This window comes from Alosa pseudoharengus, unplaced genomic scaffold (assembly GCF_046254945.1).
Source record: "Alosa pseudoharengus isolate Yale_2024_CS ecotype anadromous, Long Island Sound unplaced genomic scaffold, YU_APseudo_1.1 YU_APseudo_1.1_scf_10, whole genome shotgun sequence".
In the NCBI taxonomy this organism is placed as follows: domain Eukaryota; kingdom Metazoa; phylum Chordata; class Actinopteri; order Clupeiformes; family Clupeidae; genus Alosa; species Alosa pseudoharengus.
The window spans coordinates 24325635-24344490 of NW_027468565.1; the positions used below are offsets into that span (position 1 = coordinate 24325635).

General features: G+C 48.1%; 1 protein-coding gene across 1 annotated transcript in view; it reads right to left on the reverse strand.

Annotated features, from left to right (window-relative positions):
• Window positions 1-16382, reverse strand: part of prtgb (protogenin homolog b (Gallus gallus)) — a 20287-nt gene extending 3905 nt beyond the window's left edge. Inside the window, exons 1-12 of the mRNA XM_076298807.1 lie at window positions 16316-16382; window positions 15226-15528; window positions 9538-9682; window positions 8381-8514; window positions 7595-7891; window positions 6078-6237; window positions 5575-5822; window positions 3386-3550; window positions 2841-3149; window positions 2089-2274; window positions 620-715; window positions 1-162 (exon numbers count right to left, since the gene is read on the reverse strand). The exon at window positions 1-162 is cut by the window's left edge and continues 25 nt beyond it. Coding sequence (XP_076154922.1) covers window positions 1-162; window positions 620-715; window positions 2089-2274; window positions 2841-3149; window positions 3386-3550; window positions 5575-5822; window positions 6078-6237; window positions 7595-7891; window positions 8381-8514; window positions 9538-9682; window positions 15226-15528; window positions 16316-16382 — 2272 coding nt within the window. The remainder of the gene's footprint in view (window positions 163-619; window positions 716-2088; window positions 2275-2840; window positions 3150-3385; window positions 3551-5574; window positions 5823-6077; window positions 6238-7594; window positions 7892-8380; window positions 8515-9537; window positions 9683-15225; window positions 15529-16315) is intronic.
• Window positions 16383-18856: the final 2474 nt, after the last annotated feature.

The following is an 18856-nucleotide window of genomic DNA, read 5'->3' on the forward strand; positions in this document are numbered from 1 at the left end:
CGTTCTGAGGGCCCACGGGGCTGACGCGAACCGTGTAGTTCAGCAGCCGGACCGACGCGAACGCCGGGCGCCGCCATCGCAGCAGCACTGCTGAGGAATTATGGGATTGGGCCGTCAGATGGTCTGGGGGCGGGACAGTGGCCACACGGCGTGTAGGGGCAGCTGAACACACACAACATGGAGTTAGACAACATGGCAAAGACGTGCACTGAAGCGATAACACTTAAAGTGACTACCACTGTTGGCCTATGTGATCACACACATTCCAAATGGCCTTCACCTGTAGCGTATTGTATTAATACTTGAACAGTAATTTTACCTGTAGCGTATTGTATTAATAATTGAACAGTAATTTCACCTGTAGTGTGATGTTTAAATAGGTGAGCAGTAAATTCACCTGTAGTGTGATATATAAATAGGTGAGCAGTAATTTCGCCTGTAACGTACTGTCTTAATAATTGAACAGTATTTTCACCTGTAGTGTGATGTTTAAATAGGTGAGCAGTAATTTCACCTGTAGTGTGATATATAAATAGGTGAGCAGTAATTTCACCTGTAGCATATTGTATTAACAGGTAAACAGTATTTGTTTCTAAACGGCACTGCTCTGCAGACTCACATGGGCATCCTGGTGTGCTGACCGTCTGGTCGGCCTGGTAACCATCTCCATTCTGACTGAAGGCAAGCAGCTTCACATGGTACTTCTCTCTCGGGCCTGCAGATGCACACACAGACACACACACACACACAAACACACATCCAGCACCACACACACACACAATAGGAACCTAAGTTACAGCGAAGAAACACAGTGTATGTCTTTTACTTCAGATCCTATGATGGCATAAGGCAGCCCAACTCACTGAGCCCCACTGCCCCTCCTTGACCCTCACTGACCGACATGTGGTGTCCTGTGTAAATGCTTTTGGTTTGCTGTGGTCTCACACACACACACACACACACACACACACACACACACACACACACACACACACATCACACTCTCTCTCTCTGTTGTGCTGTGTTGGGGGCCTGGAGAAGCAGCCTTACTGGGATCGCCCAGCCTGAGTGTGTGGAGGTCAATACCACGCATATTCCAGCCTCCATTACCAGAGCAGATTTTCAGCTCTTTGTTCAGTGGGGACAGCAGGCAGAGGAGTCCTAACCCCGACACCCCAGCATCCCCCCACAGACCCCCCCAGCATGCCCCACATCCCCCACACTTCAGGCCTCTGGTCCAATAGCCCTCAGTGGTCCGGCACTCGGCCAGACCCATGGGACAGGGTGTTGGGTCGTAGGTGATGGGTCGGGGGACAGAGAGCACGATACGCCCAGTGTCCAGCTGGAGGGGAGGGGGAGGGGCCAGTGGTGAGGGGGAGGAGCCAATCATGACTTTGGAGGAGAGGCCTGGGAACCATGAAGGGGAGACATCTGGACAATGACCCTTGACCAGGGACTGTGACAGGCACAATGCAGTGGCGGCTGTGTGTGTGTGTGTGTGATGGCCAAAGAGTGAAAGGGACCACTCAAAGGATAAAGGAAAGGAATAAACACACACTTAAACCCAGGAAAACACTTTTAGGAGGAGTGTGTGTGTGTGTGTGGAGAAGTTTGAAGCTCACAGTAACACATGAGGAACAGTGGACACATAAATGAAGGACAATTAAAATAAATAATGTTACACATGTATTTTTTGCTGCTAGAATGCAGTGAAACGGCGCTGAATGTCTGACACAGCTGGAGTGTCGGCTATGAGTCTGTGTGGTGGAACTGATCTAAGAGCTGATCTTAAACTTACTGATCTAAGAGCTGATCTTAAACTTACTGATCTAAGAGCTGATCTTAACTTACTGATCTAAGAGCTGATCTCAAACTTATTGATCCAAGAGCTGAGAGCTGAAATTTAAGATAGGATGGTAGCTACCCAGGCAAGTGTGGGTGTAGTTAGTGCTGGTCTTACCCAGGCCTGTTTGGGTGTAGTTAGTGCTGGTCTTACCCAGGCCTGTGTCGGTGTAGTTTGTGTTTTTCCTTTGTGGGTGTAGTTAGTGCTGGTCCTGTGTAGGTGTAGTTAGTTAGTACTGCACCTACCCAGGCCTGTGATGGTGTATTGCTGGTCCTCGGCTGGGAGCTGGTGGCTGCCTCCTTCTGGCTGACCCTCCTCATGGTAGAAGAGGCGGTAACCCAGGGCAACAGCACTGCCAGGAGATGGGTGCCAGCGCACAGAGATGGAGGTGCAGTTGATGGACTGCAGCTGGAGTACTGGAGCCAGGGGAACTGAACACACACACACACACACACACACACACACACACACACACACACACACACACACACACACACACATGGACAGACACACAGACGGACACACACACACACACATGGATGGACACATGGATGGACGGACACAGACACACACACACACACGGACGGACAACACATACATCCAACCACACACACACACACACACACACACAGACACACACACACACACACACACACCCACAGATAAGGGGGTTTATATAAGATTAAAATGTCCATAAAAAGCCATAAAGAAGCTCATTTAAGACCAAAGTTTAAATATATGAGGGCTCCAATCTTCATGGCCTGCTGCTGCTGGACTGTGTGTCATACTCCATACTAATCCACACTACTCCAGATTACTTCAGACTAACACACACTATTCCAGATTACTCATACTCCAGATTTATCCACATTACTCCAGATTACTCCAGTACTTTACAACATCATCTTCATCACACACAGATGGAGACAACACACCTGTTTACCTGTGAAGTGTTTATCTGTGTGTGTGTGTGTGTGTGTGTGGTTGTCATGGTTACCTGTGGAGCTGGAGGTCTTGGGTGTTCGGTGGGAGCTCCAGGCGGATGGCTGGCTCCAGCCTACTCGGGTTGCCGCAGCGATGCGCACAAGGTAGATGGTGTCCGGCTGGAGATCCTGCAGCAGGTGCTGAGTCACGTTGTCTCCCGGCAATTCCAGCACCGTCACCTGATCGTCCGGCGCAGTGCGGAAGGACAGCCGGTACGACAGAATGCAGCCGCGGCTCACCTTCACCGACAGCGGTCGCCATGACACCAGGGTGTCAGTGGGGCTCAGGCTCGTCAGACTCAGCTCCGGAGTACGCAAGGGAACTGAGGAAGCAAGCACACACACACACACACACACACACACACACACACACACACACACACACACACACACACACACACACACACACACACACACAGACACACACACACAAAGACCATGCCAGAATATAAGTTCACACCCCACCACATGTTTATTTGACAGGTGTGAGTAAGTGTTAAGTCCAGTGATCCATGTGTGTGTGTGTAGGGGCCGAGTGTAGATGCTGTCACACACTCACCGTCCTCCAGGGTGTGTTGGCAGACAGGCTCGGACATGCGGCTGGCGCCCATGGGCATGTAGGCCACGATGTAAAAGCTGTAGTTGCCTGCTGCCTCCAGCTCGTCCACGATGTAGCTGGTGGTGTCGTTACCGATGACCGCCTGGTACTCCTCGTTATTCAGACCTGGGGGACGGAGAGGGGGGGCAGTGGCTGAGTGTCCGAGTGTGTGCGAGTGTGTGAGAGTGTGTAGAGGTCCCCATACACATCTGGAGCTGAGTCCCATCACTGGGGATTGATGTTCACAGTAAAGACCAACAGTCTGGATGTACAACTCTGCTCACTGGTCAAAACTACATACTGTTGGCCCCATCTGTGGCGCAACTGGCTGGGGCACCTGCACCGTACGCCGACGACCCGGTTCCGATTCCCACCCCTGCTCTCTCTCACATTTGCTTCCTGTCACTCTCCACTGTCCTATCATTAAAGGCATGAAGCCCCCAAAAATATACTTTAAAAAAAAAAGACTACATACTGTTGCTACCAGTGTTGTGCAAGTTCCTACTTCTCATGAACTAGTTCAAAGTTCAGTTCACACTGATTAAAAATTAATAGTTCACATTCATAGTTCACAATTTCAATTTTGAACTAGTTCAAAGCCACTGTGGCTGGTGGATTCAAGTCTACCAGCCACACAACTTTTTTGCCAGCCACTAGACATGAAAATGTTATATCATGACCAAAATGCTAGCTCAAGTTGCTAGTTCCAGCAGCTAAAGAAGCCAGGCAGCTACAGCTACACTCTGGGGGCATGTTCATGAGCCCCTATGTTCATGCCCCCAGAGTGTAGCGCTGTAGCTGCCTGGCTGCTTTAGCTGTTGAATTCCCCTTTAAGGAACAACATTCCTGAAAAACCTTTAAAAGCCTCTGAAACTGAGCAGCCAGCAGACAGTAGTGACCCGGCTGTTGTTCTCCCAGAGCCGTGCACTTTCTCCTCATCTGACCCTTGACCTCTGCAGGCTACAGCAGATGGTCCGCCCCACATGCTACATCACAGATGACATCACATGCTACATCACAGATGACGTCACAGGCCTCAGCTCTGTCACATTCCAAAGCCCCAGTCAGCATAGACCTCTGAAGTTCGCCTACAAATAAGCTGCCATCTTTGCCCAAATAAGGAGATCCGGTATCTTGAGATTTTTTCTATGGGAAAATTACATGGGGATTTTGAATTATCGCACCTGTTAAACTCTCGCGGGGACGAAGAAATTAGAAAATTCAGAAGTTTTGGTCAACACAGTTTTGTCCTCTGCCTTCGAGTGGATACTGTGATCTTCGGTATATAAAGACGGCACACTTTCATCTTTGCTACCCTAGAGCTAACTTACAATGCAACTTGCCATAGGTAGTTAGCTTCAATTAACACCTGGATCTCCTTATATGGGCAAAGATGGCAGCTTTGGTTCCTTTTTGTAGGCGAACTTCAGAGGTCTATTCACTCAGACACAGACACACCTCACACTTGCCCACTGGCCACACTGGTCACACTGGCCAGTCTGTTTGCTGGTTTTAAAACTCGATCAGTGGGGTGCAACTGGCTACAGTACGCGTCACCACACTTGGGTCCGAGTGTCCACGGGGACGCGGGCTCCAGTCCAGCCTGTCTCTCTCACACTCGCTTCCTGTCACTCTCTTCACTGTCTAGTCACATTAAAGGCCATAGTCTGCACCATCCCCGAAGGTCACAAAACTCAAAAACACTTTCTGCATTTCAAATGATGCAACTCACCCTTGTACTGCCTTCCTAGTAGTGCCCACTCTACACACATACCCTACTCACCCTCGTACTGCCTTCCTAGTAGTGGCCACTCTACACACATACCCTACTCTCCTTCTTACTGCCTTCCTAGTAGTGCCACCTCTACACACATACCCTACTCACCCTTGTACTGCCTTCCTACCAGTGCCCACTCTACACACATACCCTACTCACCCTCGTACTGCCTTCCTAGTAGTGCCCACTCTACACACATACCTTACTCACCCTCGTACTGCCTTCCTAGTAGTGCCCACTCTACCCACATGCCCGACTCTCCTTCTTACTGCCTTCCTAGTAGTGCCCACTCTACCCACATGCCCGACTACTGCCGCCTATCCCATCATGCTCTCCCCCACGTGTGATGTGTGCTCCTGTGTGCGTCTCTCACCCTCGACCTTCGTGTAGTGCACGGAGTAGGCAATGACTTTGTCTGCGTTGTACTGTGGCCGTTCCCAGGCCAGCAAGATGGCTGAGCTGGAGATGGTCTCGGCCCGCACATTCCTGGGCGCGCTTGGACGGTCCTCCGACATGACCACAACCAGCCGTGCCACTGCCAGCAGCGAACCCTGCGAGTTCTCGGCCACACACTGGTACATGGCGTCGTCCTCAGGCGTGATCTGGGTGATCACCAGCTTACTGCCGCTGAGGGGAGACAATAGCAGCACATCAGTGATCACACACATACACACATACACACACACACACACACACACACACACACACACAAACACACAAAAACACACACACACACACACACACACACACACACACACACACACACACACACACACACACAAACAGACACACACGCACACACACACACAAACAAACATACACACACACACAAACACACACACACAGACACAAACACACACTCAGCAGTGTGTGTACCTGTTGTACATCTTCACCCTGCCGTTGGAGTGCAGCTCCTGGCCGTTCTTGAGCCAGGTGATGCGTGGGTGGGGCACCCCCTCCGCACGGCAGGTGAATCGGGCAGTGCCAGCACGGGGGTGGGTCTGGCTCTCTGGGCGCTCCACCAGGGAGGGGGGCACTGCGGGGAGGAGGCAGATATTACAACACCATAGACATACAGGGACAACACCATAGACATACAGGGACAACACCATAGACATACAGGGACAACACCATAGACATACAGGGACAACACCATAGACATACAGGGACAACACGCCATAGACATACAGGTACAACACCATAGACATACAGGGACAACACCATAGACATACAGGGACAACACCATAGACATACAGGGACAACACGCCATAGACATACAGGTACAACACCATAGACATACAGGGACAACACGCCATAGACATACAGGTACAACACCATAGACATACAGGGACAACACGCCATAGACATACAGGTACAACACCATAGACATACAGGGACAACACGCCATAGACATACAGGTACAACACCATAGACATACAGGGACAACACGCCATAGACATACAGGTACAACACCATAGACATACAGGGACAACACGCCATAGACATACAGGTACAACACCATAGACATACAGGGACAACACGCCATAGACATACAGGTACAACACCATAGACATACAGGGACAACACGCCATAGACATACAGGTACAACACCATAGACATACAGGGACAACACGCCATAGACATACAGGTACAACACCATAGACATACAGGGACAACACGCCATAGACATACAGGTACAACACCATAGACATACAGGGACAACACACCATAGACATACAGGTACAACACTATAGACATACAGGGACAACACAACACCATAGACATACAGTACAGTACAGGGACAACACAACACCATAGACATACAGTACAGTACAGGGACAACACAACACCATAGACATACAGGGACAACACCATAGACATACAGGGACAACACCATAGATATACAGGGACAACACCAAGGGGGCAGCCGTGGCCTACTGGTTAGCGCTTCGGACTTCTAACCAGAGGGTTGCCGGTTCGAACCCCGACCAGTAGGCACGGCTGAAGTGCCCTTGAGCAAGGCACCTAACCTCACTGCTCCCCGAGCGCCGCTGTTATAGCAGACAGCTCTCTGTGCCAGGATTAGTGTGTGCGTGTGTGTGCGTGTGTGTGTGTGTTTCACTAATTGGGATAAATGCAGAGACCAAATTTCCCTCGCGGGATCAAAAGAGTATATATACTATACTATACATAGATATACAGGGACAACACCATAGAGAGACTTGTAACACTAATCAGAGACGGGAGAAATGGTATCTCAACAGTCCATTTGTTCTTCAGCATGAGTGTGACTCCTGTGTGTGTTAATCTGGTGGCTGGTCTGAGCGTGGGTGGTGTTATTGTGATGTAGTGTTGTTGTTTTTGTGAGGTTGTTGTTGTGATGATGGGCTTACTGAGCACGGTGAGGTTGGCGGTGGCAGAGGTGAAGTTGCGCGTTCGGGGGGTGGTGGCTCTGCATAGGTAGACGCCACTGTGGCGAGGCTGCACATCAGAGATCACCAGGTTACCGTTGCCGTGTACGCGGGCGTTGAACACATCAATGGGCGTGGAGTCCGCCCTGCTCCATGACACCAGGGGCCGCGGGTTGCCGTAGGCGACACACTCCAGGACAGCGGTGCGGTGCTGTGGAGCAGAGATGTTCTGTGGAGCCACAACGATCTCAGGCCCAACCACAGCTCTGGGGCCTGGACCTGAGGATGGAGGGCATTGGATACACACAGTCAGAACAACACACACACACACAGTCAGTACAACACACACACACACACACACACACACACACACACACTCAGAACAGAACAACAAATGACATGCTATCTCCTACTCAACACACACACACACACACACACACACACTCACAGACAATCAGTACAACACACACACACACACACACATATATACACTCACAAACAGTCAGTACAACACATACACACACAGTCAGTACAACACATACAAAATGCTTCCCCTGCCCACACACTCACACAAAGTCTCAGTATGACACACACACACACACACAAAACTCTCAGAACAACACACAGCATCCATGCTCCTCTTCAGTTTGAGTTATGACTCACACACAGTTAGGAGAGAGTGTAGTATGGTGCAAAAACTACAACACCCACACCACCACACAACACAAACAGGACTCCCAGCATGCATAACGACGGGCATACCTTCACCTGAGCGGACGGAAAGGGTGGCCTCATCACTTAGAAGCCAGCCGGCGATATTGGTCGCCAGGCAACGGTAATTCCCAGCATCCTCTGGTCTCACGTCACTGATCTGAAGTGCTCCGTTAGGCAGGACGGTGATTCTGGGAACACAACAACAGTCATCATCACACTTTTTACAGTCATCATTACACTTTTTACAGTCATCATTACACTTTTTACAGTCATCATCACACTTTTTACAGTCATCATTACACTTTTTACAGTCATCATCACACTTTTTACAGTCATCATTACACTTTTTACAGTCATCATCACACTTTTTACAGTCATCATTACACTTTTTACAGTCATCATCATTACACTTTTTACAGTTTTTACACTAGAGTTAGGACAGCTTATTAATGAGAGTTAGAATAGATTATTATTACACTAGAGTTAGGACATAGTTAGAAGAGATTATTATTACACTAGAGTTAGGACAGCTTATTAATGAGAGTTAGAATATATTATTATTACACTAGAGTTAGGACAGCTTGTTACTGTAAGATAGATGTAGATAGAACAGAGTAAGAACAGCTTATCACTGTAAGATAGTTAGAACAGCTTATTACTGTAAAACAGTTAGAACAGCGTATTACTGTAAGATAGTTAGAACAGCTTATTACTGTAAAAAAGTTAGAACAGCTTATTACTGTAGGGGAGTTAAAATAGCTTATTAGTACACTAAAGCAGAGACTTTCTAATGAGGAGACACAGCACTCAAAAAATCCTCCATAGAAATGCATGGGGCTAGTTTGTAACGGTTACTACACATATCACACCCCTTCCTCGGCAAAACGTCGACATGTGAATACATTGAGCCAATCATGTGGTGTGATGTGAATACATTGAGCCAATCATATGGTGTGTTGTGAAGACATCGTGCCAATCATCTGTTGTGATCTCGCCGCTGGAGCAAGATTGGTGTCGTGAAGCCTTGCGCACGCGCATTTCTGCCGAAATGGATGCCCGACGAGTGCCCAAAAAGCGTTGCCATATGGCCGCCGAGTGGAGGGACTTGCCTAAAAGGACTTTGACTAAAGTTAGAACAGATAGTTCTGACTGCACAGAGATGGAGATGGACGTCCATCTGAGCTCAGCCGCTCGGCTCCCGGTGGACTCACCTGTCTGGCTCGGCCGGTAGCATTCTTTGGTTGAGCTTCCAGGTGACGGTGGCGGGGGGGCTGCTGATGACATCACAGGTGAGTCTGGCCACTGCTCCCTCCCTCACTGTCACGGGAGCAGGCTGCGTCACGAAGGACGGGACACCTGGGAGACAGAACGGGGTGGAGAAGCGAGAGTGAGATCACTGAGACACCAATGCCAGGATGTCACCATTCTAAACATACACTCTAGAACATTCTAAACACACAAAACACACGTTGGAGCATTTTAAACACACACTCTGGAGCTGTTAAACATACACTCTAGAACATTTTAAGCACACAAAACAGACAGATTCATATGGCTCTGACACAAATCACACTCTGGAGCTGTTAAACACACACTCTAGAACATTTTAAGCACTCTCTAGAACTGTCAAGTGCACTGCGCTGACCTGAGTGCGGTGAAACTTTCGCCAAAATGTTCAACTAACAAGCACTCCATAAACAATGGATTTTGTTAAGCGGTGTCATCAAAACTAGAACTGAATCGTAATCTACATGGTGGCAGCGGAAGGGTTCGGCTGTGGTGTGCAGGGCTGTATAGGAAACAATGGAGTCTAATGTAATGGAAGGTGAAAAGCAAAGTGCGCTGCACTCATGTCACCACTGATGTACGGGAGTCTTAACACTCTTCTCTCTCACAGACACAGAGTGTCAGTCTGAACACACATCATTCAACACAGTTACATCTGGACACATCTGGGTGTGGAGCTTCAGACATAACCAGACAGATACTGTATAAAACATTTAAAACACATTCTTTATTACATACATGACCACACATCTATACAGCCTTTATAACACATTGCTTACTAGGATGGGCTGCTTTGGTTATGAATTAGCTAGGGGTGTGGTTGGGTGTGTGGTGCTGACACACCATTGATCTCTGCTCTGATTGACTGGGCTCTTGTGGGAGTGAGGAACCAATAGAGCATCTGTTCTGATCAATGGATCATTGGCGGGGTGTCATTGAATGACGAGCTCTCATAGATCAGCATTGACCAATAGCAATAGCCATTCATTACATACATAGCTAATACATAGCACCAACTGATACCAGATCAATGAGAATCAGCAACTCAGCTCTTTCTCTCGGCACACACACACACACACACACACACACACACACACACACACACACACACACACACTCACAAACGCCTTGCCCTGCATCATGCCCACGATGGAGGTGGGACCCACCAGTGACCATGTGCATGATGTTGACTTTCTAGAGAGCAATTCTACACTTCACACACAACCTAATACATCCTATATGATCCTAGACCACACACTCATTCTCTAATACACACATCCTATATGATAACCACACACTCATTCTCTAATACACACATCCTATATGATAATCACACACACTCATTCTCTAATACACACATCCTATATGATAACCACACACTCATTCTCTAATACACATCAGTCTGTACACAGACAGACACAGACAGTTACTCGTGTAGACATCACCTGATTGTGCAGAGGACTAACAGAGAAATGCTACATTAATAGAGAGAAACGCTACATTAAGACTGGTCTTAAATGAGATACTATATTAACACAGAGAAGAAGACTCTGTGAGAGTCTGGACCAATCTGCCTCTTCCCTCCCTTCCTGTGTGTGTGTGTGTGTGTGTGTGTGTGTGTGTTGTGGCTATCCTGTCAATATGGTGTTAAAAGAAATCAATGCCTATTCATTAGCTAGTAACCCCCCATGTAAATCATGTTTAAGGGAGATTTGAAATTAAAATGGTCTTTAGTTCAGTGAAACCCCTAATTGATGGACTCCAAACACACAGCAGTGTGCAGATGGCTTATCGCTCAACTTAACCTCAGGGACGTGAACCAAGCTTCCTGTGGACTCCTTATGGCTCTCATCTCGAACTCAGCAACATTAACTCGCCCTTTTATAGACCATAAGCATCTCATCCCAATCTGCACCAATCAGCATCAAGTGCACATCTGAACATCCAGTGTGTGTGTGTGAACACAGCTTTCAGTATCAGTGTGTGTGTGTGTGTGTGTGTGTGTGTGTGTGTGTGTGTGTGTGTGTGTGTGTGTGTGTGTGTGTGTGCATGTGTGTGTGTGTGTACCATTCTTTTCAGTACCATTCTCTAGCATGCAATGTGCACAGCTTTCAGTATTCTCAAGTATTCAGAGTGTATGTGAACACAACTTTCAATAGCATTCTCTAGTGAGTAGTGTGTGTGTGTGTGTGTGAACACAGCTTTAGTAACATTCTCTAGTGAGCAGTGTGTGTGTGTGTGTGTGTGTGTGTGTGTGTGTGTGTGTGTGTGTGTGTGTGTGTGTGTATGTACAGTATGTGTGTGTGTGAGAATACAGCTTTCAGTACCATTCTCTAGTGAGCATTGTGTGTGTGTGTGTGTGTGTGTGTGTGTGTGTGTGTGTGTGTGTGTGTGTGTGAACACAGCTTTAGTAGCATTCTCTAGTGAGCAGTGTGTGTGTGTGAACACAGCTTTAGTAGCATTCTCTAGTGAGCAGTGTGTATGTGTGTATGTGCGAATACAGCTTTAGTACCATTCTATAGCAGTGTGTGTGTTAATACAGCTTTCAGTACCATTCTCTAGTGAGCAGTGTGTGTGTGTGAACACAGCTTTAAGGCTCCGTCACTCATATAACTCTGGTGAGAGTTTGCCAATCAGCATCAAGTGCACATCTAAAACCCCAGTGTGAATGTGAACACAGCTTTCAGTCTCATTCTGTAGTGTGCAGTCTCTGTCACTCATATGATGATGTCACACAAGAGACAGTCATAAAACAACTAGTTTCCTTCTGTCAGCTCTGAATATGGGATATATATATAATAAAGCTAGTGTGTGTGTGCGTGCGTGTGTGTGTGTGTGTGTGTGTGTGTGAGAGAGAGTGTGTGATTATCAGCTTTGTTGTGTGTGAAGTGTGAAGTGTAAAGTGTTTCTCTTTTTAACCTTAAACTTCAGCCCCCACACACACATACTCACACACACACTCACACACACACACACACACACACACACACGGCAGCTGGCGGGCATTGGTCAGGGAGCGTGTGACCGCCCCATCCCCCCCTGCAGGTCAGGCTTGCCGTAAAGACCAGATCAATGGGCAGGTCACACAGGACAGAGGTTGCCTCACAAAGGGCAGGGGTCAACCCCCAAAAGTCCACCCCATTTTCACCCAAATTGGGAACCCCGGCCTGATCGAAGGCAGTTGTAATGGTGGCCGAAACACTGGGTAGTGCATGCGATTGACCTGAGCTGGCCAATGCCCTGATCAATATAGGAGGATGCAGCCTCTGTAGGAAGTAGTGTGTGTGTGTGTGTGTGCTTTGGTGTGGGTGTTAATGTGTGATTGTGTGTGTGGCTGCGTGCATTTGTGTGTGATGTGATTATGATGCAGCAGTTTCCTGTGTTGCCAGCTATAAGAGATAACTATGACTGGTTTGCCATGTAGACTACGGCACCTCTTGCAGTCATGTGATCAAACATACCAATGGTACTAATGTGACTGTGTTCACTGCTAACAGAGCTGCTTAGAGCTCTGTGTGTATGTATGTATATGTGTATGTGTGTGTGTGCGTTTGTGTGTGTGTGTTTGTGCTCCTACTAACAGAGATGCTCAGAGCTGTGTGTGTATGTATGTATATGTGTATGTGTGTGTGTGCGTGTGTGTGTGTGTGCTCCTACTAACAGAGATGCTCAGAGCAGAGGTCCAGTCAGGGATCTAAGATCGTGTGGCCATGAACTAGACTCCAGCCCTCAGGACAAAACCACAACAATGAGCCTTTGCGCACAACACACACAAAGCCTGATCTGCCTCTGTGTGTGTGTGTGCGTGTGTGTGTGTGTGTAGAGGGGGGCAGCCGGGAGACCGCCACACACAATGCCTCTCCCATGATCCCACTGACCCCACAGCCTCTCCCATGGGTGCACGGACAGACGGCAAGTCCCTCCCCCTGACCTCTGCCCCCTGTTGCCATGGTGATCTGGAGTTCAACGTTGACCAGTTAGTATTGATCACCAAAAACTACTCTGGTTTTTTCCTCCAGTTTAACTGCTAAAGCATCAGCATATGACCTTGTTGCTCACCACAACAGTGGACACACACAACCATGAACATACACAGCAGTGGACACCACAACAGTGGACATCCATGAACATTACAGCAGTGAGACTGCTGAGATGAGAAATGGACTTTTCTACAACTGACTAACTGACCTCTGACATCACTAGAGGCCCATACTGGACATTGGGCACCTCTAACATCACAATTGGCCCATACTGGACACTGGACACCTCTGACATCACTAGAGGCCCATACTGGACATTGGGCACTTCTGACATCACAATTGGCCCATACTGGACACTGGACACCTCTGACATCACTATTGGCCCATACTGGACATTGGGCACCTCTGACATCACTATTGGCCCATACTGGACACTGGACACCTCTGACATCACTAGAGGCCCATACTGGACATTGGGCACCTCTGACATCACTAGAGGCCCATACTGGACATTGGGCACCTCTGACATCACTATTGGCCCATACTGGGCACTGGGCACCTCTGACATCACTAGAGGCCCATACTGGACACTGGGCACCTCTGTATTATAGAGTGCATGTGCCCAAAGCTTTTCTGTAATAAAGATAAAATAATCCAGTGGTGTCCATGAGAGGGGGAGAGAGGCAACAGCTGTGGAACACTACTGCACACACACACACACACACACACACACACACACACACACACACGCACACGCACACGCACACACACACACACACACATCAGGCCAAACAAACAGCCTGCGCTGTTGTCCCTTCCACACCCCCACACCCATCACAGACCAAACAAACGAAGCGTCCGTGCTCTCAGGGGCCCCTCAGCCAAGGGGCAGCGCTGCATAAAGGGGTCATGCTGAATGGACGGCCACGCTGCAGGCGCCTCTGTGTGACCGCACACAGAGCTGAACACAATGGCACTGGAGCTGCACACTTCACAATGACTGGGCTTGTCCACAGCACCACTATAACGCATGGCTGAGTGTGTGTGTGTGTGTGTGTGTGTGTGTGTCCCTTTAAAACACACCTGTGAACTCAAGTGTCTTTACTGCTCCCACCAGCCACTTAGCTGATAACACTATACCCCACTTTACGAGCTTACCTGCCCAACAGTGGAGACACACCCAGGCAAAGAACTTTTATCATCTCTGTCACCCACTGCTCTACATCCCTTAGCATTTAGCATATCTACATCCCTTAGCATTTAGCATCTCCACATCCCTTAGCATTTAGCATCTCTACTGTACATCTCTTTACATAATGTGCGAGATGGGATATACTTCAGTTATGGGAGCAAGTGCTGTCTGAATGTGTCCAATAGGTACCCATCACAGGGACCAACTAACCAATCAGGGCTGGCATGCTGACACATCTGTAAGTTCAGTCCAATTGTGCTGCTGTCCAATATGGCGCACTGCTTGGCATCAAATAACTTTCCCAAACACTCTTACTGTTTGTGAGGACCTGTTCAGACATGGAGCAAGGTCCTAGTGAGGGTGAGGGTGAGGGTGTGGGTGAGGGTGAGGGTGTGGGTTACGGTGAGGGTTATGGTAAGGGCGAGGTCCTGTAGACTTACTTGCGATTGTGAGTTGTGCTCTTTGGCTAAGGATGGCTCCATATTTGTTCCTGGCCAGGCAGTGGTAGAAGCCTTCGTCTGAGAGTCCTCCTCTCCGTCCCTCCACCCTGGAGATGAGCAGCGACCCGTTGGCCAGGAGCCGGACCTGCTCACTCTCCCGAACTAGCACACGGTTCCTCAGCCACCTGATGTCGATGGGAGGCTCTCCTTGGGCCTGGCAGTCCAGAACAACACGTGCGTTCTGCACGGCCGCCACGTCACAGGGTTCCGTCACAAATGAAAGCTCACTAAAACACAAAACACCTGGACAAACACCAGAAACCTGTCAGCAAGGCCAGAGGAGACTGGACACAGATGATGACAGACAGACTGACTAGCCACTGCTGACCACACACACACACACACACACACACATACACACACACACACACACACACACACACACAGACACACACTGGCCTTCTGGCTATTATCAATAAAAAAAAATGGTTAAATGAATCTACTATTAAAATAATGGTTAGTTACATCCATCATTTAAATATTAGGGACTGACAACATTTCTGTGTCAAACAATGTAGTAAAACAAACAAATCACCCAAGCTGATGAAAACAGTCAGTTTCCCCACTATTAGCCTAGTTATTAGCCTAGTTATTGGACTACACTGAATTTGAGATAATCTATGTCTATCTATGCTGGCAATGAAGTAAATATGCTATGAAGTTTTCAGTAATAGCATTTTAATTAAAAGGCACTCTCTTCTGCTGTTAGGAGACACCAGGCACACAAAAAGAGTTTAAACCTCATAGTCACTGTAATCTGAGTGTGATTCCCAATGTAGGTTATGAGCTAGTGGAGGACAGGACACCACCGCAATAAAATAGCAAGATGATAAACCCTACCAAATGCAGTCTCACTTCAAGAAAAGTTGATGTAGGCTCATACAAAACTTGTTTATCGTCTGTTTTTTGCCAAACCCGAGAAATATCCCTTGTCACATCCGATCAATGAGGAAGACGTTGTGCAGTCAGTTTGTTTCCACTCAGACACACAAAAGTCACGTTTTTGAAAGAAGAAAAGCTGTGTTCTTACCTGTCAAAGGCAGAAATAAAGATAAAAACAGCATACGCTGTATTAATTCCCTTTTGATAAACGCCATTTATTTAAGAGGTTCGTTCATTATCTTGGCTCGGACGCCGCTTCCCGCAGCGCGGCGTGTATACTCCTCTGGCCAGAACGCAACTAAACCGGCCAAAGCGATGACTGGAGATGGGGGCTGAACAACCGCCGCCCCCCCCCCCCAATCCCACAGCGACCTTCCCACTCCCCCTTCACCAAGGAGAAAGCCAATGGCCGTCACCCACAGACACCTTGCACGACTTAGGCCGAACACATCTCATATAACCTAATGTGAAGAACTAACTTATAGTTACACACTATAATTACACACATCCAAAACAAGTGGATTTTCTTTTTTGGAATAGGCTATTAGGAGGTCATGCATAGTTGTTAGACCGTAGGTTGCAGATCATTTTCTAACAATTTAAAAATAGCCTATTTTTTGTAGGCCTATAGGCTATGTCACAGTTTGTGTGTTAATTAGTAGGCTATAGCCTACAATACCAAATACTATAGCCTTTATGAGTTGTCAAGCAGTCTCAGTGGGTATAAAACCGTTCGCCATATTTCCTTGGCCAGGCTGCCTAAGCCGAAAAACCTGAATAATTATGGCCAGATATTGACGGCGGGTCGTCAGCTGTCCTGCGAGTGCGCATATCGATCGAGTGGGTGCATGCCTATTGACAATGACCAACCCGTGCCGGAGCCCTTTCAGGGGAAAACAATAGTGGCCCAGCTGTTTGATCAGATGAGAGCTATCTGCATACATCCGAGGTTCCCAAACTCATTCACGCCACGGGTCAGAAGCAGCACGGCACAACAGTGTTTCTGCTATTTTGTAATGACGTGTTGCGAGGCATCTTAACTTAAACTTCCTTTTTCATTTCTAAATAAAACATGTAACCAAATGTCTCTGCTACATGTTATAAAAAAATATATACTAGGCTTGCTACCCAATCAATGGAGTAAGCTGTTTACTAATTAGTTAAGTATAGGCCTAGTTTCCCCACATCCTAACTGAACTGAGTAGAGTCTGGTAATACAAGCAAAGGTCCACATGTCCAGTAAAATTGTATGATTAGGGCCCAGCATTGATGCTGCCCCAGTCCCCCCACCAGGCCTGTGGTGCACTACAGCTTTCATAACTCTTACAGCTGTTATTGTGTATACCTCCTCTAACAGTGGGACACAGTCCAGATCGTCACACCGCTCGGCATGACTGTACATACACACCCAGAGTGAAGGCAGGACATCACACAGTCAGCCTACTCATCTGACAATTCAGGGAAAACTTAATAAAAAAAACAAAACACTTCAATTATTGCAGTGATGTTGGGGATGTTTAGGGACACCTTCCATACGGTAGCTGGTTGATATTTTTCATGTCCGCCAAGCTGACATGGATTCACAGATGAGTGTCAAACCCAGAACCATTTGGTCATCAGAACTGAGTCTCCCTGCGTAGGTTTGGTCATCAGAACTGCGTGGGTTTGCTTCCTGGGTCCTCTGGCCGGACCTGGTCACAACATCAGCCCCAGAGCTGTGAAAGGCGGGGCCGGTGGTTTGAATGACAGGAGGCCGAGGTCCAGAAGGCGAGCTGCTGAAGAGTCAGTGTGTGTGTGTGTGTGTGTGAGGGGGGGGGGAAGTCATTACCATGGGATGAATACGGCGGAGCATGGGAACCTGCCCCGCACCCACTAACCCCTGCACCGGCCAACGCCAGGGTCAGGAGTAGCCCCTCCCCACTGAACCCTCACCTCTGACCCCCCACACCACATCACCTTCTACTTCTGATCTGCCCATGTTTGTGTGTCGTGTGTGTGTGTGTGAGTGTGAGGGCTGACTAAGACAAAGCTGCTGAAGGCTTCAGAGCTAAAGACGGACTTTGTAATATTCAGACTTCTCTGCAGAACCTCAGAGTCACGAGTCTAAGGTCCACGTGACCCAAGAGGTTCTGGAGGTTTCAGTCCCATCAGAGTCTTGGTGCCATATGAACTGACCTATATACGACTATAAAGCTACACCATAAACCATTATACATTTCTACAAAGAGATTAGTATTAGTATTGTGTGTGTTTTTACACCATAGGTAGTTTTCCAGGTGAGTGAATGTGTGTGTGTGTGTGTTTGTGTGGATGAATGTGTTATAAGATTGTGCTTGTATAGCTTAACCCTCTCTAACCCATCTTAGGTCATAAGGTCATCAGTCTAAACCAAACCTTCAAAGGTGTGGTTCCCTTCCTGGCCAACAGAGGGAGCAGAGCGCTGGGCTCCAGCAAGACCACTGCCCAGAGCCGTATGCTACTGCCGGGCCCAGGACGCGCTCTGCTGGCTGGTTCCAACACTGGAGCTCCTCGACTGACCTGAGGGGACACACTGCAGCCAGAAGGCTGACGGAGGAACTGCATACAGCAAGTAGGAATGTCAATGGAGGCTGATCATTTCTGGCTCAGAAAAGATAATTTAGCTTTAGTCGTTTATTGGTGAATATTACTCTGTGGGGGAGGGGCTAAC